This window comes from Electrophorus electricus, chromosome 14 (genome assembly GCF_013358815.1).
Source record: "Electrophorus electricus isolate fEleEle1 chromosome 14, fEleEle1.pri, whole genome shotgun sequence".
Taxonomy (NCBI): Eukaryota; Metazoa; Chordata; class Actinopteri; order Gymnotiformes; family Gymnotidae; genus Electrophorus; species Electrophorus electricus.
Window position 1 is genome coordinate 16,663,111 of NC_049548.1, and position 26,320 is coordinate 16,689,430.

Here is a 26,320-nt window from a genome sequence, read left to right on the forward strand (position 1 = left end):
GCCATTCAGGAAGATAACAAAAAAATGAGCTGCAGCTCGGGTTCTATTATTGTTGCGCAGAATTGTGTTTGAGACTATATGTGAGAGTCCCATATATAATGTTGATTTCCCCCTATGGAACAGTCTTACTGTGATGCCGCTGGTTAGCAGAGGTTTTTGTGTCAGTTGAGACCAGCGCTGTAATGTCCAGTAATGCTTGGTCCATTACAGCTTCATGACGGATTTCCACACACCCTCTTTTGATGCCTCTCTCACTTGCAAATCCAATACAGACTGAAATAAAGAAATAATATATTCAGACACAATATGCAGGTCTTTATGAAGTAAATACAGTGAATGTAGTTTACGCACTGGATGCAAGTTCCTATGAGCAGCCACCTGACCTTTCTGCTCTCATGGTGTTAAACTGCATATGCATGTGACCTAGAAGGAGAAGAAGTACAGTACTTCTCTGATCTACACACTGCAGTACAGTTCTCTGACCTACACACTGCAGTACAGTTCTCTGACCTACACACTGCAGTACAGTTCTCTGACCTACACACTGCAGTACAGTTCTCTGATCTACACACTGCAGTACAGTTCTCTGACCTACACACTGCAGTACAGTTCTCTGACCTACACACTGCAGTACAGTTCTCTGACCTACACACTGCGAACAGACTGTTTGCCTGGGGAATGTGTCTGAATATAAATACTATTTTTTTAATTAATAAAACAAATAAAGTCACTTTGTGGGTGGGTTACAGCATGAATGAGACAAAAATAATCTCCTTATAATCAACTTTACCTACACTCCAAATAAATGACTTTTAGGCTTTAGTCTAACACAAGAGGAATGTAATAACAAGTTAGACATAATTATACATGTGCAGTGGCCAAAGTGTGTATTGTAATCTGTATTATACTAGATTCCTACATGTGAATTGTGCATCTGCCTTGTTAAAATGGCATTTTCAATTGGTTTTCAGAAAAGTATACATGGGTACATCATGTGTCCATGACTTTGACTACGTCTTTTACTACAATACACTACAATATATATATACCTGGAATATTCTTTGGATATACATATATAAATGCTCAAATACACATATTATGCATTTTAGATTACTGATTTTCAGGATTTCTTGGCGTTACACCATGTTTCTATTACTACATTATGTGAGATCATACAAATAATAGCTTGTACCCTTCCAGTGTAAGTTCAGTTATGTTTTACACATTTGTCAAACACTCTTATCCAGAGTAACAATTTCAAGTATCTTATTGGGTAGGCAAATGTTGTGTTAGGAGTTTTGCCCAAGGACTCTTATTGTTATGGAATAGAGTATTTGTCCAGAGGGGCTTTAACCCTGGTCCCGCATAGGGGGACAGAATGAACAGACTCAAATTCACTCATTAAAATACATTGTAGATGACATATGTTAAAGTAGATGTCTTCACTTTAATGTCATGGTTAAAACCTTGTTAGCAGTCACAACCCAGTTTAGAACCCCTACCTAGCCTAAACCCTTGAGCCCATTTTACATCAGAAGCAGTGCGCAGATTCACAGCTACTCTGCGATGCTTGCTGTTTGATGGCAGATGTAACTCACTGCAGTAATCTATGTGCATACAGTCACAATAAAAATACTGGTGTAAAATGAGCTTTAGCTATCTTAAAACTCTTAGCTAACATACAACAAGGCTAGAACAGATTATTTGGGCATTCAAACTTTAGGTCAGAATTTCTGCTAAAAGATGAGATGTTTCTATCACAACTAAACATATAGTACTGTATTTCATTCCAAAGTAAAATACAATGTCCAGAAACCAGACCGTCTGGTTACCATCTGTTTACTGGCAGTGACACATGATCTAATGTTAGAATAGGTGAAGTTTCTAACTTCTCAGTCATCTGGATACATGTTCAGGAAGGAACTGCTATTTCAGGGCTGACATCTAGACAGAGAAAAATATTTTTTTTCAAGCACCCACAGACAAAACATGGTAAGCCATGAATGTTATGATTTGCTTTTAAATTATTATTATTATTATTATTATTATTATTATTATTATTATAGCTCCAGCCAGTTCCAGTCATTCATTTAAAAATGGTTATGAAAAACATGGACTTTTCTGTGTCATTTCTAGTGCAGCAGTTATGCATTATAAGTCTGCATGATATTGGTAAACTTATATTTGAGACAGTGTCTAATATAGTTGTGTATATGTGCAACATGAAGATTTTTTCAACACTTATATGATTTTATCTGAGCTGCTCACAATAATTGAGTTTTGCCATCCCCATGGATTTATAGAAACTGTATAATTATACTAACATCTGAATGTCAGTTACCACTCACTGTGCATTGTCATCTTTATACTACTAATGATCTGGGCGGGAGAGGTTATTTGTTTTGGTAGTTCCCTAAAAAGGCAAGAGGGCATTGTTGAACTGAGTTGACAGAACTGTGAGAGGGCAAATAGAGGCATAGCATACGATCCCATGAGAAAATGGGCAAGGAAACCTTCTGTCTAATGTCACCTGGGCACAGAAATAAGACTATTGTTTATGCTCTCTTGTTCATACACTTAGAACAGAGGCACATAGGCAGAAATAATGGATGTTTATTTGAAGTGGAAATTAAGAATAATGGACAATAGTGGACAATAATGGATTTTTGAAGTTGTATGTCAGTGAAAGGAGATCCTTTCTTCCTTTGTATTTTCTCAAGAAGAACATCCAAAGGTTTTCTGTTTAGTTTAATAGTGTGATATGAGTAAAATGTTTGTCTGGGGTGCTTGATATCAAACATTATAATTTGTATAGTCCAAATCAATACAGTTCTAAATATTAATATGTCATCATTTTGTTCTGACTTCATTATTGTTGTGAATAACAGCACATGCTGTTATCTGTGATTTTAGATGGGATTCATCTAAAGCAGACTGGGAAAACATTTATCTCAAAAACCTGGCAACTCTTCCCACCATTATAATTAAGGACTTTCCTTTAAGACCATCCACACAAAATCTAAAATTCTTAGATGTTTGCCATGAGCAGAATAATTAGCACAGGGTTTTATTTGATGAATATACTAGAATAATGCCATTAGTCTCCATGTGCTCAATATACAGAATTGCCTCCAATAAAACTTTGAAGATATTAAGCCATTGGCATGCATATTTTAAAACAGAGAATGAGGTCACCATTGGGACTTCCTGTCCTGTGCTGTGAAGAGAATCTAGATGCCTTCTTAATGGTGCTTCCAAGAATGGCGTGGTGAAGTCTAATAGCGGTGGGAAAATGGCTTGAGACTTGTGATCTTTGACACACTGAGAGTGGGAGAGGCACAAGAAGCCAGAGAATTGCATTGCACATTTCCAGCTAGCAGTGACGAAGATGATAGAATGGGAGCTTGTCAAGGAAGAATCAGTGGGCTTTTTTAATGATACTCAGTGGTGTAGTGGGTTGGTTCAGATGGGAGGTTGGCGGCAATGCCCATACCTTTGTATAAGGTGTCACTGGTTTTGGGGCTGCTGTAATCTGACTCCCTGCCATAATGGCTCATGGCCTCTGTATCTGCTTGTAGATGTATGTGATGTCTGTGGGGGTTTTGTGTGGGTACCGGATAGCAAGTGTGTTGGCACCCTGGTCCCTCAGTTCTCGTTTGGGTGTGGACGGTGGCTTCGGTGTGCCTTCGGACCCCAGATTCCAGGTCGTACACGTGCGCATGAAACTGTCACTGTCTCAGTGAAACCCTTCTAAACAGACTCTCTCCAGGAATAACTTGCTGCATTTTCTTTTATACATGAAAACCGTTCTGCTAAGATTTTCTTTTTACCATCATTCTTTTCTATTCTTTACTTGACTAAATATGCTGTGTCCTCCCCAAAAGATGCAATGTAATGTGAAATATTTGTTCTTTTGCCATCAAAGAATGGCTATGAATTTCAAAATATTAGAGTATGATGCTACATTTTAGTAACTTTATTCAGTCAGAAACTCTAACTTTTTGCAGACAGAAATAGCAGTAAAATATTTTGTTTTTGTTCATTATTACACTCCTGAATGTAACTGAAGCCAAACAGAGTCAAAACTGGATTGTAACAATGCTGTACTACAGTGTTGACATCCGAACAGCTGCAATGTTTTAGTCAAGAAATCTCCAGTACTCACGCACAATGCACATATAATGTGGAAACCATCGAGCTGTCAAGTTATACAGTTTCAGCAGTAGCATAGGCTCCATTTGTTTTTAATGGACTGTTAACACAAATATCTTTAATGTGAAGTGGTTGTAAGTGCCAGGTAACCTCAGCTGCAGTAGCCATGAAGGGCCTAGCAGGTTTATGAACCTCAGGAGAGTGTGACATATGTGTGTTATGCAGCCTGTCCTGCCCTACAGCAATATATCAACACTTTATATTGGTCTCTATGGTCAAAGATTTCATCAAGGGGTGTTACAGAAGGGTTGGATAGGGATAATTGAATGAGTCTTGGAAGGAAGACAACCTCATGCCAGTATTTACAGCTCATGTTTTTTAAATTCTACAGCAGAAATTACACTTTGGTAAGTTTGCCATAAACACATATTCGACTCCAATGCACATTATCTGGAAATATTCCCTTGGACCTCAAGAGTATGCTGAAATGTAAAAGATGTAGTTAGCACACTTAATGGAACACAATAAATACCTGACTGTTGCAGTTGCCAGCTATTTATTACTATTTACATAGCACTTTTCTCATACTCAAAGTCATTTTTTTTTTACACAGAGATATCAGCTTTTACAATCACTCACACACCAATGAGAAGTCGCAGCCAATTTGTGCACAGAGTACTCTCAGAAACCATATCCCCCTGGGGCACTGCACTGGGTGCAGGGAAATGGGAGGAGGTTAAGACCAGGACAGAGCTCCAACCATCACTGGACATACTTGCACACATTCACATATATCTATACATATCTATATATACTTACACACAGGTCGCATTCATACAGGACAATTTAGAATATCTAATCAACTTAACCTCCATGTTTTTGGGCTGTGGGAGGAAACCAGAGACTCCAGAGGCAACCCACACAGACACAGGGAGAACATGGAAACTCCAACCAGATAGGAACTCAAAACCAAATCCCAAAACCCTGAGAGGAAAACATGCTAACCACCAAGCCATCATGCTACACTGTGCTGATATTTGAACTTCAGAGGGGCCAGGCTGGTGCCAGTGGCTATATGTTACAAAGGTACCTCACAGCTATGGTTCTTTAACTTCTACATTTTTATAGTTTTATAGTTTGTAGCTTTTTATTTACTTCAGATAGTGCTGAATCATGGGATTGGGACAGAAACAGGGTGGAGCTAGGCATCATGAGCTAATAAAAATAAGTTCCAATGGCTGTCAAATCAAAGGGGCATTACAAGTCTTACAAGCAAGCCCCATCTGTGCCATGAGGTTGAGTTCTGTTGTCTCCTAGATTACTGTTTGTCCCTAATACTGTAGTGGGTCCTCCTTTAGCCCCATAGTCAGGCATTCCTACAGTTGTGTGGCAGAGCGGAGTGCTTGTGTTGGAGGCCTGACAGCTAAATGCAATATGGAGATGTTATATTACCAACAGGCTCCACGCCCCTTTAAATACAGTCACTGCATTTGATCACCACATCTGGTACATCACAGTGTATAAATACTGGTCTTCATCTTTTCCAGCATGTGCCCTAAGGAAATATGGCAATAATACACAATAGTAATATTTAAGAATCCTCCAGATTGGAGTTTTATTTTGAGAGGGACAATCCAAAGTATAGTAAAAAGATGTGTGAGGGTCAGACCCAGAACAATACCAACACCAGGGAGCATCAAAAACAGTGTCATAGAACAGTCCAAGACAAAAACCAGTAAATCATGCATACATGCAGACAAATCTAAAAGGCCTAAGATAAAAACAATGGTATAGAAACTGAAGAGAGTTAATAGTGTAGTTAATAGCCCAGTGATAAGCAACGTGTGAGATGGTGCGGATTGGTTTGGTGTTCCTCCAGGTTATAGTTGGAATTCTGAGAGTTGTAGCGAATCGGGGAAAAGGGTGGCATAACAATAATACCATTTTTCTAGGTTAATTTTGATATTTCTTTGTAAACAATACTCCAAATAACAACATTCATCTAATTACACTGATAATATTGAAATAAACTCTTTTTGGTATTTACAGGTTAAGTAAAAAAAATTAAAAATCACACATATTAGTGTTGGCCAAACACTAATATCACTGACTATATTATTTGTCTTCATTGAGTGAAGTAGCTTTCTTTACCACTGATCATAGCCATCGTGATTATTAAGCTGACCATTACAAAAACCTGAAAGGACATTTGTTGCTCTTGGCATTTGTAGTTTCTCAGCTTAATAATAAATTGGGAATGATACTATGCTTTGAATATGAAAATTGCTATATATATATTTTTTTTTTTTGGTTTGCTTTATTAGTCTAATTGATTATTTGTTTAACAGGTTGATGATCATTTTGTTTGTTTTGAAAAATATGATGTAAAATAAAAACATAAATAAATTCATATATGACATCAGCATTCTGTATCTTTTCTTATTCTGTAGGTTTTTGGCAATGTTTCTTTGTAACAATGTTGACTTTCTTCTCAAATTTCAGTTTTAGCCATGTTTTATATAATGTGCTGACAAATTGCTTGTTCTTGCTCTCCCCTCAGCTTCGGATAGAGATTCCACTCTGAGGTGATATCTTTCCGCGATGCGAAGATGGCTCGCAAGTTCTCTTCCGCACGCCCCGAAATGTTTCGCCGCTTCACCCCAGATTCACTGGAGGAGATTGAGGCGTTCACTGAGCTGAAGAAAAGTTGTACGTTAGAGAAGAAGGAGCCGGAGTCAACACCTAGAATTGACCTGGAGGCGGGGAAACCTCTGCCCATGATATATGGAGACCCACCAGAGGACCTGCTCAACATCCCACTGGAGGATCTTGACCCCTTCTACAAAACTCAGAAAGTCAGTGTCAGAATTCTGCATGAAAAAAAACCTAAAAAACTAAAACTGGCCAATTGAATTGAACTGACGTTAAAAACAGCTACAGGCATGCTATAAAAAGATCATTGGTCTCCATTTGTTCATTCAACTGTGTTATCATTTTTGCAGACATTTATTGTGATTAGCAAGGGAAACATAATCAACAGATTCAATGCAGAACGAGCTTTGTACATCTTCAGTCCGTTTAACCCTATCAGAAGAGGAGCCATTCGGGTTTTTGTAAACTCATATCCTTTTTCAATAATCAACAGAAAACAGCTTAATTTTCTTTATTAAACACCATTTAAATATTTAGCATTACTGATGCAAAATGTATGGCATGTTTGTTTTGTAATGTGATGTTTTATGTTTTAGCCCATACAGTTTAGCCCTACTGAGAGATTAAGGCAATGTTAATCTCTATATCTATTCATTTTTAACCTTGACCCTTTATTAAGGCATTTAATTTTTTCATCATGTTCACCATCTTCTCTAACTGCATATTCATGACTATAAGCAACCCTCCTGCCTGGAGTAAAATTGTGGAGTAAGTGCTTATCTTTGCATCTTTCACTGAAAGTGAGAAATGACAGGTGTAGCATTCACCATTTCACCAGGTGTAGCTTTCACGACTTCATCATTTGTAGCTTTCACTTTTTCACCAGGTGTAGCTTTCACCACTTCAACAGGTGCAGCATTTTAATTTAATACCTAAGTGATTTTCTTATCAAAAATGTGGAATACTTGCAACAATTTTTACATGCAAAAATGTTATTATATGCTATTTAAAAACTAATCCAACATTGAATGTAGTCATTGCAGTCTGTCACTTTAAATTGCCTGTCCAGTTTTATTTGAGCTTGGAGTAGATTTTAACTGAATTTTGAAGCAGCAACAAGATGTCATTAAGACATTCTGTATAACTTTTCAAGTGCTCATCTTTTGCTGATGTCTCTGCTGCCTCTTTTGGTCATTGTTAGTTACCTGAGAATATGATCCAGACAAACTTGATGCTATGCAATTTAATTTTGTGTGGTTGCAGTAGTTGCTTATATCTTCACTTTTTTTAAACAGAAGATGCAAAATGTAAGGTTTTACACTTAACACCAGGGGAAAATTTGTAATTAAACATGCCAGAAGACCTTCCACATATTATGAAGGACTGGCGTAAACTTACTCCTGCAGAAATGTTCAGGTCACTAGGGGTATTGTGTCTAAGCTGTGTTTTGCATCTAGAAACACAGTTTGCTTGATTTTCAAATTTGTTTATCATTATGATTAATATTGTATTATCATAGATTACAAATGTACTAATAATGTCTGATTTTCAACTACTTCTAGATATACTTTTACAGGTATATATACCTTTGAAGTAATAGTCAAAGTCCTATCCAGAGGCTTCTGTATTGGACATTTTACATTCCTTCGTGATCCATGGAACTGGCTGGATTTCTCGGTGGTCACCATGGCGTGAGTATTTTACCCACTCAGAACTCATCCCAGTTTTTCCTGAATAAGTATATGTCTTATACATATGTCTTACCCTGTTTAAATCTTGTGTAAAGGTGGGTTTTGCACACAAACTCTGTGGTGAGTGTACTCTTCAGAGCTCTGACCTCATCTCTGGAGTTTGAATTTGATTTGATTTATCTTGGGAATTCAGACCCAGTCTTTTGTGATATTTGCATAAGTGAAACTCTTCAGGCACCTTCTCGATGTTAGTCAGCTAATGCTGCCATTTGACTGACGTTGTAGACAGATCTAAATATACCATTCATTAAAAGATATATTTACATCAGCAACGACCCCATTTAAGTGGAATCAAATCAACTAAAACAACACACTTTTAAAGTGCTGAGCTCTTCATGGTTTTTTAAACTTTTTTTTTTTGGACAATATTGATTTCTAAATTTAGATTTAAGATGTGTACTGTTGCTCATCAGGGAGTTAGAGATTTGTTATAGGACACTAGAAATAGTAAGTGGCATGATTGCACAAATTATTTCAAGGCATCTTTCTGTCTCTGCATATATTTGTAACAAATTTCCAACATTAGACTTCATTTCCCCTGTTTTAAATTGGAAGAATATGGTGTTAATGTGCCTCATTGTCGGATGTCGTCTATGTTTGATGAGTTGTATCTCATCACTACTTTGTTGGATTTCAGTGAACATTTATGTGTCTGCTGCTTTCAGGTATATCACAGAGTTTATTGACCTTGGAAACGTGTCAGCACTTAGGACATTCCGTGTGCTCCGAGCTCTCAAGACAATCACTATTTTTCCTGGTATGTTCCATTTCTGCCTTTTTGTTTTAAATTCATTTTAAAATGGAGGTTAGGGAGAAAGCCTAGGAGAAAGACCTGAGACTCCTCCATTCTGTAATGTATAACGAATTCTGTGTGCCATCAGCCCCTCTATTTCCAATCATCCCCTCTATTTCCCATCATCCCATCTATTTCCTATCATTCCCATCTGTTCTCTGTGAGTTTTTGGCTCTCTACATGTTTTAGCACCAATCAGAAGCTGCCTTGAACTCCAGCTGCCCTGAACTCCAGACCAATTTGTTTTCCTCCTTTAGAGTTAGGCATTCACTTCACACTGACTAAAGCCATGGTCCTCACTCGTAAAACCCAATATTGAGCGCCCACTTTCATTTACATGTCCCAGTATTTCACATGCCCTCCCCATGACCCCCTGATTCCCATTTTCTTCCGGTTTTGCTTTTTTTCCCCTCATTCTTCTTCACATCAGGACTGAAAACTATTGTCAGAGCTTTGATCGAGTCGATGAAGCAGATGGGTGACGTGGTGATCCTGACCGTCTTCTCTCTGGCTGTGTTCACCCTCGCCGGGATGCAGCTGTTCATGGGGAACCTACGACACAAGTGCATTCGCTGGCCCATCTCTAACGTTACCCTCGATTATGAATCTGCCTACAACACCACTTTTGACTTTACAGCCTACATTGAAAATGAAGGTGACTTCAGGTCCAAGAGTTCAACAGCTCTTTCTTGGTTTGGTTACTAAAACAGCTTTCCTGGTCACACATAATTTACTCAACAGTGTATCAGGTGCATTTTACATACTTATTTTTACAGAAAATCAGTACTTTCTCGATGGTGCTTTGGATGCCTTACTATGTGGCAACAATTCTGATGCTGGGTAAGTTTACCATCCAGATGAAGATTTTTTAAATGCTCGATTTGATAAATTAATGTAACATTTGTAACATTATAAAAATGAATATGATTTCTTTTTGCAATGTAATATAATGTAATATGAGGCTAAAGAATAATAACTAAGAGTAGAATCAAGGTTCAGCTGCTTTGATATAGCTGCTGTTTTGACAGAAAGTGTCCAGAAGGCTATACGTGTATGAAGGCTGGGCGGAACCCAAACTACGGCTACACAAACTATGACAACTTTGCCTGGACTTTCCTGTGCCTCTTTAGGCTCATGCTTCAAGACTACTGGGAGAACCTCTATCAGATGGTCTGTCAATGTATAAGTTTATGGGTTCATTAAACTAAACATGAACTATAATGGGGGAAATTCTGGCAGTTACTAATGCACATTTTCTTTAGACTCTCCGTGCTGCTGGGAAGAGCTACATGGTGTTCTTCATCATGGTCATATTCCTGGGTTCCTTCTATCTTATCAACCTAATCCTGGCTGTAGTTGCTATGGCATATGAGGAGCAGAATCAGGCAACACTGGCTGAGGCTCAAGAGAAAGAAGCTGAGTTTCAGAGAGCAGTGGAACAGCTCAGGATCCAACAGGAACAGGTCAGGTGACTACAACACCACAGAGGTAGAGGTGCTAGAGGGACATTAACATACAACTACATGCAGAATGACTGTACAGTATGGCATAGTACATATCTGTTCATATCATCTCTTTATTAGATTATTCTTAGTCTGTCTTGCTAACGATGTGTCATAGATTCTTTTTTTGTTGTTGTTGTTTATTTGCAGATAAATGATGAGAGGAAGGCATCTTTAGCCAGTCAGTTAACTCAAAACCAAGAGGCAGAGATAACAGATGATGGGGATGACGCCATAAAGGAATGTAATGGAAAGGCCTTCCCGCTGGCCAATATCAGAGAGCCATCTAGTGTAAAGGTAAAGTGGGATTTGTGACCTGCATGTGTGACCAGTCCATTGTTGTACATATCACATATAAACTTCTAGGAATTTAGTTTAGGAATTACTTTAGGAATGTATGATTTTAGCTTGGTTTGTTCACTTCTGCTTTATAGTAAATTTGATAAACAGCATGACATCGAGTCAGGCAGGACTTGACATAAGGGCATAAAGTTCTTCATTAAAATGACAGAACCAGAACTAACAGGCATACTACCAAATGAAGATGAGCAGCACACAAGCTAGATGGAACCCCGAAGGAAACTAACCAAAAAGAAACCATACAGTAAAACTGAACAACAATGAGCAGACTAGTGAAACCATAGAATGATAACAAACTCCCCCTAGGTAGGAACAGGGAGCACATTCAAAAGAAAACATACATACAAAACAAAGGGCTTAATAACAGAGCTAATGATGAAATAAACTAGGAATTGGTGAAACAGATGACAGGTGGGGCATTAAACAATGAGGTGGAGCCAACAGAACCAGGAGAAAAACCAGGAACAAAATGAAAACCGAGCATGAAAAACATTTTGCTGTGGGAACCGCGACTCCAGGAAGGAGGCGATGAGAGTTCCAAAGCTCATCATGTGAAGCAAGGCATGGGGTTGTTTTTAATGTTGGTTTGGTGTTGCCTTTGCTTCTGGTATGTATTTTTCTAATTTTGGTGTAAATAAAATTCCATTGCATATCTAAGGTCTCCTGCTCCTTTAAGGCCTATTTCTGTTTTAATTGGTCATATTATATTGCTAGTATTATTATATGGTGTTGATAATGATAATAATGTTTATAAATATTTTTCATACAAAACGTTTGGAGGGTTTTTCTAACAGATTTGTTTGTTTGGTTTACTATGAGTTTGCTATAGTTTTTGTTTGTTTATTTGTTTACTATAGGTTTGCTATGGTGTTTGTTTATTTTGTTTTCTATGGCATTCTTGCTATAGCTGTAAAAACTTTTTTTCCCTTTTTATATGGTTTGGGCTAGTAATAAATAAATTATATTGATTTATTTAGTATTCTAAATGTATTTATTTCTTTAGTATTATAAATTAATGCATGAATTTTATATTAATACATTAATATATTAATAAATAAATTTCCTGCTAAATGTTCTTTTTTTTTAATTTTCAGTATTTAATACTTTGCGGAGTGTTTCACCAATCTGCAATGTATGATTTTTCTCTCCAGTTATCAACTGAAGAACAAAGGTCAGACAGTAAGTCCATGGACTCCAAGCATAGCGTAGACAAGCCAAGCCTGAAGCATAAGGCTGCCAGTACTATGAGTGTGTTCACTTTGGAAGGTACATACATTACTAATTAGATTCCATTACTTATACAGTCCTTGTAGGCTTGCAGTGCTCCTAACGCTAGCTCCGTTCACCACTAAACAAAAGGCTATTGGAGACAAGTTAGCATATTAATAAAATACATTGCACATGCTTTCAGTTCTTCTTCTTCTTCTTCTTCTTCTTCTTCTTCTTCTTCTTCTTCTTATTATTATTATTATTATTATTGTTATTAGTAGTAGTAGTAGTAGTAATAGTAGTAGTAGTAGTAGTAGTGCGATTAGTATAGTTATCACCCTTTAAGTGTAAGTAGAGGTTGAGCATATTGTATGTGACAAAAGTCCATACCCATGGTGGTGCTCAGCTTCAGACCATTTCATTTGTAGTTATGAGTTTAGACTCATCTTGTGGCTTGTGTCATTTGTCCTCTTATTTTCACTGGGTAATCTGCAGTATTGTGGTAAGACTCAGTATGAGCACATTGATGAAGTTTGTAAATAAATTAATGTTATGAGTATTTTTTAGATTTTCCAAACGTAGTGAATGGTGAGGAGACAAAAGAATAAAAGTCACATGTTTAATGTTGAGCATTTGCTGAACTTTCTCACTCTTTCCTCAGACCTGGAGGCAGCCCGGAGGCCTTGTCCTCCAGTCTGGTATAAGTTCGCTGGCTTCGTCTTTAAGTGGAACTGCTGCGGCCCCTGGGTGTTCCTCAAGAAATGGGTCCATTTTGTGATGATGGATCCTTTCACTGACCTGTTTATCACTCTTTGCATCATATTGAATACACTGTTCATGTCTATAGAGCACCACCCCATGAACGAAAGCTTTCAGAGTCTGCTCAGTGCAGGAAACCTGGTATGCATTGCACTGTCAAATGCTTGCTTTTCCATATTTTCATTTTAAAAATTGCAAATGATAAAAACAAAAATAATAATGATGATAATAATAATATTTTAATTTATATAGTGTCTTTTTTAAAGCCAAGTTTGTTGAAAAAAAATTCAAACCTTATTTTTAAGCCACTACTTATTTTGTGCCATCAGGTGTTTACCACTATCTTTGCGGCTGAAATGGTGTTGAAGATCATTGCCTTGGACCCCTACTACTACTTCCAGCAGACGTGGAACATATTTGACAGCATCATTGTCAGTCTCAGTCTGTTGGAGCTTGGACTATCCAATATGCAAGGAATGTCTGTGCTCAGATCCTTACGTTTGGTAAGCCTGAATCAGAAGCCCATTATGTTAGAAAAACACTTTCTGTTCCTGTTTTTATTCTGGCGATTAAGTTGATGTTGTGTGTGATAGGTGTCTTCTGTGTTTTCTATTGTCTCTTGCTATTGGAGTGTATGTATCTTTTCTGTGGATCTCTGTTAGTAGTTTGTTTGTTTTTTTTGCTTTGTTTCTATTTATGTATATATGTGTGTGTTTTTGTGTCCTTGCTGGCTACGCTGGAGATAGCTGCGTATCTTCAAATTGGCCAAGTCCTGGCCCACGCTCAACATTCTGATCAAGATAATCTGCAACTCGGTGGGCGCTCTGGGCAACCTGACCATTGTGCTGGCCATTATCGTCTTCATCTTCGCCTTGGTGGGCTTTCAGCTGTTCGGAAAGAACTACAAGGAGTACGTGTGCAAGATCTCTGATGACTGTGAGCTGCCCCGCTGGCACATGAATGACTTCTTCCACTCCTTCCTGATTGTGTTCCGTGCCTTGTGTGGCGAGTGGATTGAGACCATGTGGGACTGCATGGAGGTGGGCGGAGTTCCTATGTGCCTCGCCGTCTACATGATGGTCATAATCATTGGGAACCTGGTGGTAAGTACACTCTGTCATGGTCACCAGTAATTTTAGTGTATGGACAAAAAATGGGATGGTAGGCTAGTGATCTGGAAATCAGCCAAAAGCATATGTAGGATCAATTTTTCCTACCTTCTTAGCTTTACCATAATTTCATCCTGTGAAATTTCACACTGACCTGTCTCTGCTTTATGCATTATGATATGTATGGTTAGCATAGGCTGTCAAGGAAAATAGGGGCATGTCCTTCATTGTTAGTGTCAAGCTATAAATGAGTAAAACAGCTTTTGTAAAGCCTAGCAGATCAATAACAGAAAATGAAAACTAGCACAACAGCCTGTCATTGTGATTGTCTCCCTGTCATCAGTGTAGCCAAAATTATTAGCATAACTCAAGCTTTTTACCATAATGGCTCTGTGGACTATGTAAGAGTTTTTTATTCTGATTATACCACCAGAAGGAGATAAAAAGAGGTTCATATTACACCTTATGTAATAAGTGATTTGTTCCACTGTGCTATTGACCAAGATATGTCATGAGAATATTCTGGTTTCATCAAGATGATAGATGAGGATACACAATAAGGCATATATTGCTTCTGCTAAGGTAGGTTCTTACAGTTTTGACTGTAGAGTGCAGTATAACATCAAATAAAAGATCTTATTATGTCACATCATATGCAAACACACACATGTATACATGCTGATCTGACTGCTTCCATGTGCACTGTCTACTGGAGAACCAATGCTATTTCCCATGTGCATGTTTAATTTAAGTCATATGACTTCATGCAGCAAACAATGGTTTTGACCTTGGCAGTGAGCTAAGACCCAGCTTGAGTGAGAGCTGTGACAAGTGTGGAACAAACACAGACAGCTGAGAAGCATAGCAGCAGAGGCTGGAGATCTGATAGGACTCTTTGCTCCACACAGCATGACACATCAATTAAACCTTTAACTTCCATGCATAATTGCATAATCTCGCTAATAGTGCAGATACTGACATGGGGTATGTGTTGGTGTGCTGTATGTAGAAATTGCATGGCTCATGTACAGCCCCTCCTTTTGTTCTCTTCTGTATAGATCAGAAATATTGGACTGTACCGAGTGAGCTATAAAGTTGCTGGTGATTTCATATCTGCTTTGAATTTCAGAGAAATACAGACTCTGTCATTAGATCTTATACTGGTAGCATGCGCTTACAATATTTCCAGCCAAAGTGGTAATAGATAACCTTCATAACCAAGTAAGCTATATATCCTATTTTTGATAATACCCTACTGTTATGTTCGGATCATTGTTCAAACTTGTCATGTAATCAAAAGTAAAGCATCTATGTTAACAAAAGATTATGTAATTTATGATGCTTATATTCCTCAAGTATTCATTACTAATATGTTCTCAGACTTCTTCAACAAGAAAAGTCCATAAGGCTCCCAATTCAACAGGAAGCTGCCAACAACCCACTCCATGCTAATTCTTATAATAAACAATTCTGAGAGCCTATATTTCAAGATCTTTAAAAATGTTATCTCTTGTTATATCAGGCTATATAACTTGACACTGTTTTCTAGACCAAAAACATGTGTTCTTCAAACAGTACTGTCTGGATTACTTCTGAAATTATCAGATAGGGTGTAATCCTGTACTAAGTAGAATTAATTTAATTACTTAAGTTAATTTCTATGCTTCATTAGTAGAATTACATTTACTTTTTGAGAGTAGGGTTACCACCAACACTTTTTTTTTTTACTCTTTATGGGCTGTAATGATTTTAAAAAATCAGCAAGATATGCCAGATCTGTTAAGGAATAATGGGAACTAATAATTTGTATTACCTAAAGAAGTTAATAATAGGAAACCAATATAAATTGAATGAGACTGTAATAATAAATTATGACTTTCTTTACCTGGTAATGACATGGGGTTCCTCATTCTAAACTAACTGACACTTACGAAATTGTTATACTCACATATAATGACAATAAAGACTCTGGCAGTATGTAAGATCTAGTGGTGAGGCTGCAACTTGCAAGATACTGAATGTCCTTCCCTTTCCAAGCTTGTAGTAGAACTTATGCTGGCCATCAAGTCCAAAATGCATGAATCAAGTGGTAATAAGTTAAATCATGAGGCTACTGTAGATAGATATTTTAAATTTTGTCTGTAAAAACAAGTTATAGCTTCCATGTAAGATAAGTATTATTATTACTTATTCCACATTGTGGTAGCATTTTATTCCTAATGGTAGGTAGCCACTTTTCATGCTAATACAAAGTAACATTAGTGAAGTAATGGTTTTTTATGTTTAGTCTGATTGTGAGAGAGTGTTTTTTTTTCTCTGTACGCAGAGTGAAAGTTATTCACATAGCTATGTTCTAACTATAGCAATCAAATTACTAAAAAAATTACAAATTACATTTTGTAATTTGAGAGAAGAGAAGAAATAGAGAACAGGCAAGAGCAGGGAACAGGCAACTTTTATGTTACTCTGAAAATATTTGTCACTCATCAGTGATTTACACCTGGGAAAGGTCTCAATTTTAAAACACAAAAGACATTGTCTAGTGCAAGAGATTAGTTTGTCCATTATGGGCTGCTGTAGAAACATGGCAATGTAACATGGTGGTCTCTATCAGAAGAGGAATCACTCCCTATGTGGATATAAAGAGCTCATTCTAAGATACTGTAAACATTTAGCAAAGCTTTACATGACACTTATCCAAAGCAACTTATAGTTGTGACTGAGAACAACCTGAGCAACTCAGGTTTAAGGGCCTTGCTAAGGGACCCAACAGTGGCAACCAAGGTAGGGTTTGAACTGGTCACTTTCCAATTACTCAGCAAGTACCATAACCACCTAGCTACCACTGCCCATTTATCACTACAGAACCTTCCTAGATAGATTCTGATGACCTCTGAGAGGTTGAGGCTGCCTGTTGGGTTGTGGATGGTAGACTGAGGTGAAGGTAACCATCCAATTGAGTTTCTCCAAGAATTCCCACCACACTTGCCAGGTGAACTAACCCCCACCCCACCCCCCAATCTGAAGGTCTGTGACAAAGTCATCAGCCATATGAGACCTGGGGTGATGTGGTTTGGGGAGTGGGAATAGCTTAATGGCTGGAAGTGAGCAACATGCAGCATCGCAGAGATATAGCCTAGGTGGCAGAGCTCACAGAGAGGCTGTACACACAGATGGTGAGGTAACCAAAGTTTCTGCTGCTGCTAGAGCAGTGGTCTGGAACCACAGGATGTCATTCCAGGCTGGTGTACACACTGCATTCTCTTCTGGTGGCTCCACATTCTGTGATAGTCTTTAACCTTTATAAAGATAAACAAAAAGCACAGTGGCAAGCTGGCTAAAGATATATTTAGTAGACACATTTATCTAAAGCAACTTACAATTGTGACAGAGTTCAATTTTAAGCAACTGATAGTTTAGGGCCTTGCTTAGAGACAACTTGACAATGGTGGTGACTATACCATGGTCTTAACTACTGAGTTGTCCCTGCCTCCTTGAAGGCCACATTTCAAATATGCAAGTGTGCTTACACCTTTACTCATGTTCTCTGCAATTTCTCTATATCTGATTTTAATCTCACTCAGCTAGGTCCTGCACCAGCCTCCCCATGCTACTGTATGTTCTATAGATCAAGCAGGAGACAGGAACTGGGATGAGATCTTGCTGAGTTTAAAAACTAAACATACTATCTCTCCAATGAGTCTGTTGACAATATAATATTTATTAATGCTTGCTCATGACACATATGACACAAACCTAATACCCTTATGTATAACATTTATGATTGAACAAGATTAGTTTTCATTTCTGTGGGACCTGTGAACTCTGGCCAGTTTGTGAAATGCTGCTGGCATGTTTCTGCTGCTTTGGAATTAATGAAAAGTCCAGTCTGTCACTAACCAGAACATGCACAATAGAGCTCAAATCTGGATGGCTGCATGCTCATAAGTGAAATTCTCTGAACTATGCTCTCTTGTTATTGTTCTTTCAGATGCTGAACCTTTTCCTTGCCTTGCTTCTAAGCTCATTCAGCAGCGACAATCTCAGTTCAATTGAAGAAGATGATGAAGTTAACAGCCTCCAGGTTGCCTCTGAGCGCATTAGTAGGGCAAAAAACTGGGTGAAGATCTTCATCACTGGCACAGTCCAGGCTCTGGTACTGTGGATCCAGGGCAAGAAGCCCCCCAGTGATGATGTGGTAGGAGAAGAAGGAGACAATGAGGGCAAAAAGGATACTTTGCCCTTAAACTACCTCGATGGTGAGAAGATTGTAGATGGGATAACCAACTGTGTAGAGTCTCCAACTCTGAATCTACCCATTGTAAAGGGGGAGTCAGAGATCGAAGAAGAAGGGTTAGTGGATTCATCAGATGAAGAGGACACAAACAAAAAGAAGGTGCTAGGATCAAACTCATTTCCTGAATCTCTTTAACATTCTTTGTGCTTATATTCTTTCATTTCCTTCTCCTTTGCAAGGATTACCCACTACCTCACTATTTCTGTCTCTGTCTCACTCCCTCTCCCTCTCTCTGTCTTTGGATCAGCATGCTCTTAATGATGAAGACTCTTCAGTTTGTAGTACAGTGGACTATAGTCCTTCAGAACAAGATCCCCTGGCCAAGGAAGAAGAAGAAGAAGAAGAAGAGGAGCCAGAGGAACTAGAGTCCAAAGATCCAGAAGCATGTTTTACAGAAAGTGAGTAGTATCGTGGCAGCATCTTTCTCTTGTTTTCTCCCCAACATTGTTTGTTGAATCTAAGCATACTATGTGAGCACTATAAACACACCCAAGGATGGTTGTTCCTTAGTGAAAGCTATCTAAAAACTTTGCTAGAAAATGTCTCTCCTGTCTATCTTGTCCTAGAATGTATATGGCGATTTCCTTTTCTGGATGTGGACATCACACAGGGGAAAGGGAAGATCTGGTGGAACCTACGTAGGACCTGCTACACCATCGTGGAGCATGACTACTTTGAAACCTTCATCATATTCATGATTCTCCTCAGTAGTGGAGTTCTGGTATGTTTGCGTCTTATTTCAAATTGCAGGAACAATCACATTTACAGTATAATTAATTGACATTAATCAATACACTGCTGGATGTCTTACATAGCTTTTCTTTTTATATTCTACTTAATGCTACAGTACTTATATATATCTTATATCCTTATAATATGCTTTAGAATGCTTTAGAATCTTTGCAGTGGGTGCTTCTATTGCTATTTTTCTATTTCTATTTTTATTTCAGGCCTTTGAGGACATTTATATTTGGCGTCGCAGGGTGATTAAGGTCATCTTGGAGTATGCAGACAAAGTCTTCACATATGTCTTCATAGTAGAGATGTTACTTAAGTGGGTTGCATATGGGTTTAAAAGATATTTCACTGATGCCTGGTGCTGGCTCGACTTTGTAATTGTTGGTGTAAGTTTACCATGTTAAAATATCTTTTCTTAGTGAGTCTCTATTTTATATTAATTTGGTAAAAATTTGTGATAAAGCTGGATTAGCTTCATCATAGCTTAATTTATTTATAGGCATCAATAATGGGCATAACATCCAGTTTGTTGGGCTATGAAGAGCTGGGAGCAATCAAAAATCTCAGAACTATCAGGGCTCTTCGCCCTTTACGTGCCCTTTCCAGATTTGAAGGAATGAAGGTAAGAATCTCTATATATGTTTGTGTGTATGGGTGGGTGGGTAGGTGTATGTAACTTGTACCTTGTAAGCCTTACCCACAGTGTTTGGCTGTACAACACTCTGAATAATGTATTTGTGGTCTTCAATAAAGGTGGTAGTGAGAGCATTGCTTGGTGCCATCCCCTCCATCATGAACGTGCTGCTGGTGTGTCTGATGTTCTGGCTCATCTTCAGCATTATGGGGGTCAATTTGTTTGCTGGAAAGTTCTACCGCTGCATTAACACCACCACAGATGAGATTCTGCCCGTGGAGGAAGTGAACAACCGGAGTGACTGCATGGCACTAATGTACACTAACGAGGTGCGCTGGGTCAACCTTAAGGTCAACTATGACAATGCGGGCATGGGATACCTCTCCCTGCTACAAGTGGTGAGCTTTCTCATGTTATATTAGATTCTTATTAAATAAAACAAGTGCACAGACTCTATTACACTCTATTTCTATTGGAAACTTACCTCCTGTTAAATGTCCAAATGATCAGAGAATGGATTCACCATTTAAAATATTATAAAATAAGATGATTATATTTAATTACTCTAACACTGTCATTTATTGTTCATCTAAGAATCAATATTTAGATATACATTTCATTTTTTTTGCATTTTTTCCTTGCATCAGATGATATGAGGTAATTTTTATCTTCATTAGTGTGTGTTGTGTATAATAAACCAACACTCAAAAATGCTTTTCTGGTCATAGTCTACATTTAAAGGCTGGATGGACATCATGTATGCTGCAGTGGACTCCAGAGAGGTATTCACTTTTAAATAATCATGTGTGTTTCAAATTGTGTGAACAGCTGTTAGCATTTAACTTTATAGGTTCTACATTCTAAGATTTGTCTGAGCAAAATTATATTATACAAATAAGAGGCCTTTCAGCACATTGTATCAAAATCAACATCAAGAAGAATTGATGGCAATATTATTGCATGACCAATCCTTTACTTCCAGGTAGAGGATCAGCCAATCTATGAGATTAATGTCTACATGTACCTGTATTTTGTCATCTTCATCGTATTTGGAGCCTTCTTTACCCTCAACCTTTTCATTGGTGTCATCATAGACAACTTCAACCGTCAAAAGCAAAAGATGAGCCCCATTTTTTTCTCAATATCTAATATTTAACTGATTTAACTCAATGTCTAAAGCATTTTGCTGATTTAACTCAGTTTCCAGAACATTTAACTGATTAAATAAATGTGTTAAGCATTTAACCCTATTTAACTCAATGTCTGACTTCTTCAAAAAGGCTTTCTATCCTATTCATAGAAAGAATACTTATGTGTTTGTCATTTTTTGTGCACTTAGGAGGAGAAGATCTCTTTATGACAGAAGAGCAGAAGAAGTACTACAATGCCATGAAGAAGCTGGGTTCGAAGAAAGTTGCCAAATGTATACCCCGCCCTTCGGTAATCAGCCTTAGATATCAGCCCAAACATGCAGCACTCTGCTCTTCCTTATGCCTGAATTTCTCTTCTGATTTCTTACCAAAGCATTGCCAGTACTCACAGGTGCATTGCCACCACTTTGTTAAGTACAGCCTGCATGTTGTAGCTTTTTCTAATGACCCCATGATGCCATTTTTCTTTCAGAATGTGGTTCAAGGTGTGGTGTACGACATAGTCACCCAACCATTCACTGATATTTTCATCATGGCTCTCATTTGCATCAACATGGTGGCTATGATGGTCGAGTCGGAGGACCAGAGTCAAGTGAAGAAGGACATTCTCTCTCAGATCAATGTCATATTCGTTATCATCTTCACTGTAGAGTGCTTGTTAAAGCTACTTGCACTTAGACAGTACTTCTTCACTGTTGGATGGAATGTTTTTGATTTTGCTGTTGTCGTCATTTCTATAATTGGTAGGTACCAGTACCAGTTTTCCAGTTTAATGATGTACACTGTGAACAAACTGTACTCCTTTTGGCGTGCATTCAGATTGTTTACCTATTGTGTTATGGTGCTGTTTAATTTGTTGGTATGATGCAATTAGGCTGGTTTTATATACAGGTTTCTATCTGTTTTCACCAAAGGTCTTCTGCTATCGGACATAATTGAGAAGTACTTTGTGTCCCCCACCCTGTTTCGTGTCATCCGCTTGGCAAGGATTGCTCGGGTGTTGCGTCTCATCAGAGCAGCAAAGGGCATAAGGACACTGTTATTTGCTCTGATGATGTCACTCCCTGCCCTTTTCAACATTGGCCTTCTTCTCTTCCTTATTATGTTCATCTTTTCCATCTTTGGAATGTCTAACTTTGCCTATGTGAAAAAGCAAGGTGGCGTCGATGACATCTTCAACTTTGAGACGTTTGGGAACAGCATGATCTGCCTGTTTGAGATCACGACCTCAGCTGGCTGGGATGGGCTTCTCCTCCCAACTCTAAACACAGGTCCTCCTGACTGTGACCCTGATGTGGAAAACCCTGGCACAGATGTGAGAGGCAACTGCGGAAATCCAGGCAAAGGCATCACATTCTTCTGCAGCTATATCATCTTGTCATTCTTAGTGGTAGTTAACATGTATATTGCCATCATCCTGGAGAACTTTGGTGTGGCACAGGAGGAGAGCAGCGACCTGCTATGTGAGGATGACTTTGTTATGTTTGATGAGACCTGGCACAAGTTCGATGTCCATGGTACACAATTTTTGGACTACAATGATCTGCCTCGCTTTGTTAATGCACTGCAGGAACCCATGCGTATTCCCAACCCCAACAGACACAAGTTAGCCAAAATGGACATGTATGTCGTAATGGAAGACAAAATCTCCTATCTGGATGTTCTATTGGCTGTCACTCAGGAGGTCCTGGGGGACACCACTGAAATGGAAGCCATGAGGCTGAGCATCCAGGCCAAGTTCAAGAAAGACAACCCCAGCCCCACCTTCTTTGAGCCTGTCGTCACAACTCTGAGAAGGAAGGAGGAGGAGTGGGCATCCGTGGTGATCCAGAGAGCATTCCGCCAATACCTCCTCATGCGTGCCGTGAGCCATGCCTCCTTTCTGAGCCAAATCAAGCATATGAATGAGGGGCCAAAGGATGGCGTGGGGTCACAGGATTCCCTGATCACACAGAAGATGAACGCCCTGTACAGAGGCAACCCGGAGCTTACCATGCCCCTGGAGCAGCAGATAAAGCCTATGTTAGACAAACCCAGAATGCCTAGTCTAAGCGTTCCAGAAACCTACCCAATCCAGATTCCAAAGGAAGTCACAAATGAGGTAATTCTTCATTCTGCACCCATGGTCAGGCAGAACTACTCCTACTCAGGGGCCATAGTGGTCAGGGAATCAATAGTATAATGGACACACAATGATACCATGGCACTGGCCTCTTTTAAGTGGAGAGTGATTAAGTGCACAAAAGGACCATCTTCTGTACAAAACAATGCTGATGCTCCCCAGAGCACTTATCTGGAAGGATTGCACATCAATGTTAAGAAATTGCTGAGGTCTAGAAAGCAATGAATTGATGTTTGCTGGTGTCTAGGAATGATGTTTTTATCACTATATAAACTTTTTTAAACATCTGTATTGGAACAGATTTGTTTTCCCGCATGGTCCTTGGTCAATGGTAATCCTTTGACAGACTTCAGACTACTGCTTTCTTTTTCCCTCTCTTAAGATTTACAGCATTTTTGTACATTCATTATCACCTTTTGCAGCATACCCTTTTTAAAAGAAAAGTTGTTGGGGTTTTTTGTGCTCTTTTTAACCTCCCCTCTAAAATATAATGTATTTCTTCACCTAAGAGCTACATTTACTTGTGCTTTCAATTTGTCTTTTGTTTGTCAGTTGACTACAGGGAGATGGAATGAGTAGACATTCACCACTTACCTGGGAGGCACACAGTCACATTGGGCAGTATGAAGAGCTACATATGGCATACATAAACTGTAAAGTACACCTAAGTGTAGCATTTAATATTAGATGTATGGCTTTATATTGGTACTATTTTGGGGCTTTCTTGGTTTCAGTAGCACTCTGTTGTCCTTCATTTCATCTAACCACACTTTTTATGTATGCTTCATAAAGTTGCAGTTCATCTGTCCTTTGACCAAACTTATATAATATGTCGATGTTATTTATGTCCCAAATCTAGCCTTCGGATATTTGTAGCAGCACAATAAATTGATTAGTGTCCATTTTCTTGTAAATAGGTGTCACACAAAATTGCTAAACCCTTTTGCCTAAAAACTAAATCAAATAATAATAAAAACAAAACTGAAGGATCCATAAATACTAAGTTGTATTTGGATGACAATTAATTTCATTGGTATCATCCAAGATTACATAAATCAATCAATAAACAGCACTAGTAATCTGGGATAGGGTTTAAAATTTTGTGTGTGCCAAAATAAACCATCTCAAATTATCCCACATTTTTCACATTTACAGTTTTCATCTGAAGTACACTATTGATATGTAATTTATATACTTCTAATCTAATTAACAGGCTCCTGCCCACATGCTATAAGAAATAGGTAGTTTGCAAGTGAAATTAAAATTGGTAGAAATGGCAGAAACGCCTACTTTATTGGTGGTATTATAAGTTATTTTGAAACAGCATGTTTTAATGTTCTTTTTGTAATGCATTGGCTTGAGAAAGTTTTGTTGAAGCTGAACCTTAACATAATGAGAAATGTCTTACTCCTAGAAATGTGTAAATAAATAAATCAAACATTTTTCAGTTTTCTTTGTTTTTGTTGTTTGTAGTATTTATTTTTCGCCCCATAAAGAATTGCACTAGGATTCAGTCTGGAAGCAGACCCTGGAAGCAAAAAAATCACAGCATTTCTTTTCTTTTCTTTTCTTTTTTTTTTACAGAATATATCTGATTACTGTTTATTATTGTTTACATTTTGAATTATGAAAATTATGAATATTTGATAGCAATTAGAACCAGTTTTCTAAAACTTTTAAAACATAAATGTGCTCTGTTAATGTAAACATTTAGCACAACATTAACTGAATACATATAATAATATGATAAAGTGAGTGGTAATCTGTATGCCATTATATGTAGTTTATTTACATTTTTCTAACGTTTGTTCTATTTCCTGGTTTCACAAGATATCTCTTACAGTACTTTATGAAGCATGTTTTAAAGTCTTACTAAATGCTGTCTCTTCACAATATATATACAATATATCCTCAGAGGCCTTTATTAAGCACTTTTGCCCATAAGGCTGTCACCCCCATCTGATTATTTTTCTGAATTATGATGCCCCCTCCACTACTACCTATAGTTTTACAGTTCCTTCGTCCCCACTAAATCTAGATTTCTTTTTACTTTCAGCACTGAGCTGACTTCACCTTTAGTGTATGTTCAATTTAACAGTATAAACATTAACCTCTGTAAGTTTTACTATTCATATTTTAAATTACCACACATACATAGTGTATTTGGCTCTCAGTAGCATTATGCTAATAGTTTAAAAGAGATAAGCATCAGGTGCTGTTTGACATGCTAATTAGAGTTTGTTGTAAAATGTCTGTATAAATACAGAATGTTCTGTATGTTGACATAAATCATACAGTGGTTCAGTTCTATTTATCTACAGAACTAGCTAAAAGCAGAGAACAAAGAGAAAATCAGGGTCCCATTGGCAATCAAAGTTCACTTGGGTTTACAATCATCTTTTGATGTTTTCAGACCCTTGTACGTTCCTAGCTTACAGACTGTGAATCGCAGTGAGCAGTGACCTGTAGCCACCTTGTTGCTGTCAAAAGATGACTAACCTCTTATAAAATTAGTGGCTCCCATTTGAGGAAGGAGAAAGTACCACCCAGATGGGATTTACTTTTTTAACATTTCCTCCACATAAAATGAAACCAAACCTGAGAAATGTAAAAACTGTCTGAGTCTGAATTTGTCAATGGGAGAATTTCATTGGCTGAGATATTCAAGATTTTTATTTGTCACATGTGCATTTGTAGCTGGTACAAAAATACAGTAAAATATAAAGTGGTGACTCCTAACAGAAATAAATATAACACAATTTGTAAGTACAAGTACAAGTATAATAAAAATAGAAAAGTCAAATGTAAAGGTAGATATAGGGGATGGGGGAATATCACTTAAGGGAAGATACAGATAGTGCAAGTGAAGTTAAAGTAGTGACCAAGTGTACTGTGTAAGTGGAGTCCTGTATGCATGCAAGTATGAAGATGTGCTGTATGCATGTTATGAAGCTCCTTCTTAACTCTCAGTCCTGATGGAGCAGTCTAAGTAGACCATCTTGTCATTGTTTGAGATCAGGCCCACTGTGTAAGCAACAAATTTCACAATGAAAGAGCAGTCATGAGTGTACAATTGGGGCCACTGGTGTTG

At 38.0% G+C, this 26,320-nt stretch overlaps 1 protein-coding gene across 5 annotated transcripts in view; it reads left to right on the forward strand.

The window, feature by feature from the left end:
• Nucleotides 1–24,681, forward strand: part of scn4aa (sodium channel, voltage-gated, type IV, alpha, a) — a 28,851-nt gene extending 4,170 nt beyond the window's left edge. For 2 of the 5 annotated variants that reach the window (XM_035533257.1, XM_035533255.1), the window contains exons 2-26: nucleotides 6,713–7,007; nucleotides 7,155–7,273; nucleotides 7,483–7,572; nucleotides 8,367–8,495; nucleotides 9,221–9,312; nucleotides 9,779–10,003; nucleotides 10,125–10,188; nucleotides 10,377–10,518; nucleotides 10,611–10,811; nucleotides 11,001–11,147; nucleotides 12,362–12,476; nucleotides 13,081–13,319; nucleotides 13,508–13,681; nucleotides 13,925–14,281; nucleotides 18,279–18,683; nucleotides 18,832–18,982; nucleotides 19,151–19,305; nucleotides 19,535–19,708; nucleotides 19,822–19,944; nucleotides 20,076–20,354; nucleotides 20,685–20,738; nucleotides 20,939–21,076; nucleotides 21,292–21,396; nucleotides 21,580–21,850; nucleotides 22,022–24,681. In XM_035533257.1, coding sequence (XP_035389150.1) covers nucleotides 6,762–7,007; nucleotides 7,155–7,273; nucleotides 7,483–7,572; nucleotides 8,367–8,495; nucleotides 9,221–9,312; nucleotides 9,779–10,003; nucleotides 10,125–10,188; nucleotides 10,377–10,518; nucleotides 10,611–10,811; nucleotides 11,001–11,147; nucleotides 12,362–12,476; nucleotides 13,081–13,319; nucleotides 13,508–13,681; nucleotides 13,925–14,281; nucleotides 18,279–18,683; nucleotides 18,832–18,982; nucleotides 19,151–19,305; nucleotides 19,535–19,708; nucleotides 19,822–19,944; nucleotides 20,076–20,354; nucleotides 20,685–20,738; nucleotides 20,939–21,076; nucleotides 21,292–21,396; nucleotides 21,580–21,850; nucleotides 22,022–23,289 — 5,463 coding nt within the window. In that variant the 5' untranslated portion in view covers nucleotides 6,713–6,761 and the 3' untranslated portion in view covers nucleotides 23,290–24,681. Of the gene's footprint in view, nucleotides 1–1,891; nucleotides 1,993–6,712; nucleotides 7,008–7,154; nucleotides 7,274–7,482; nucleotides 7,573–8,366; nucleotides 8,496–9,220; nucleotides 9,313–9,778; nucleotides 10,004–10,124; nucleotides 10,189–10,376; nucleotides 10,519–10,610; nucleotides 10,812–11,000; nucleotides 11,148–12,361; nucleotides 12,477–13,080; nucleotides 13,320–13,507; nucleotides 13,682–13,924; nucleotides 14,282–18,278; nucleotides 18,684–18,831; nucleotides 18,983–19,150; nucleotides 19,306–19,534; nucleotides 19,709–19,821; nucleotides 19,945–20,075; nucleotides 20,355–20,684; nucleotides 20,739–20,938; nucleotides 21,077–21,291; nucleotides 21,397–21,579; nucleotides 21,851–22,021 lie in introns of those variants that run through there. The other 3 variants (XM_035533258.1, XM_035533256.1, XM_027027435.2) reach the window with 3 other exon arrangements.
• The last annotated feature ends 1,639 nt before the right edge of the window (nucleotides 24,682–26,320 follow it).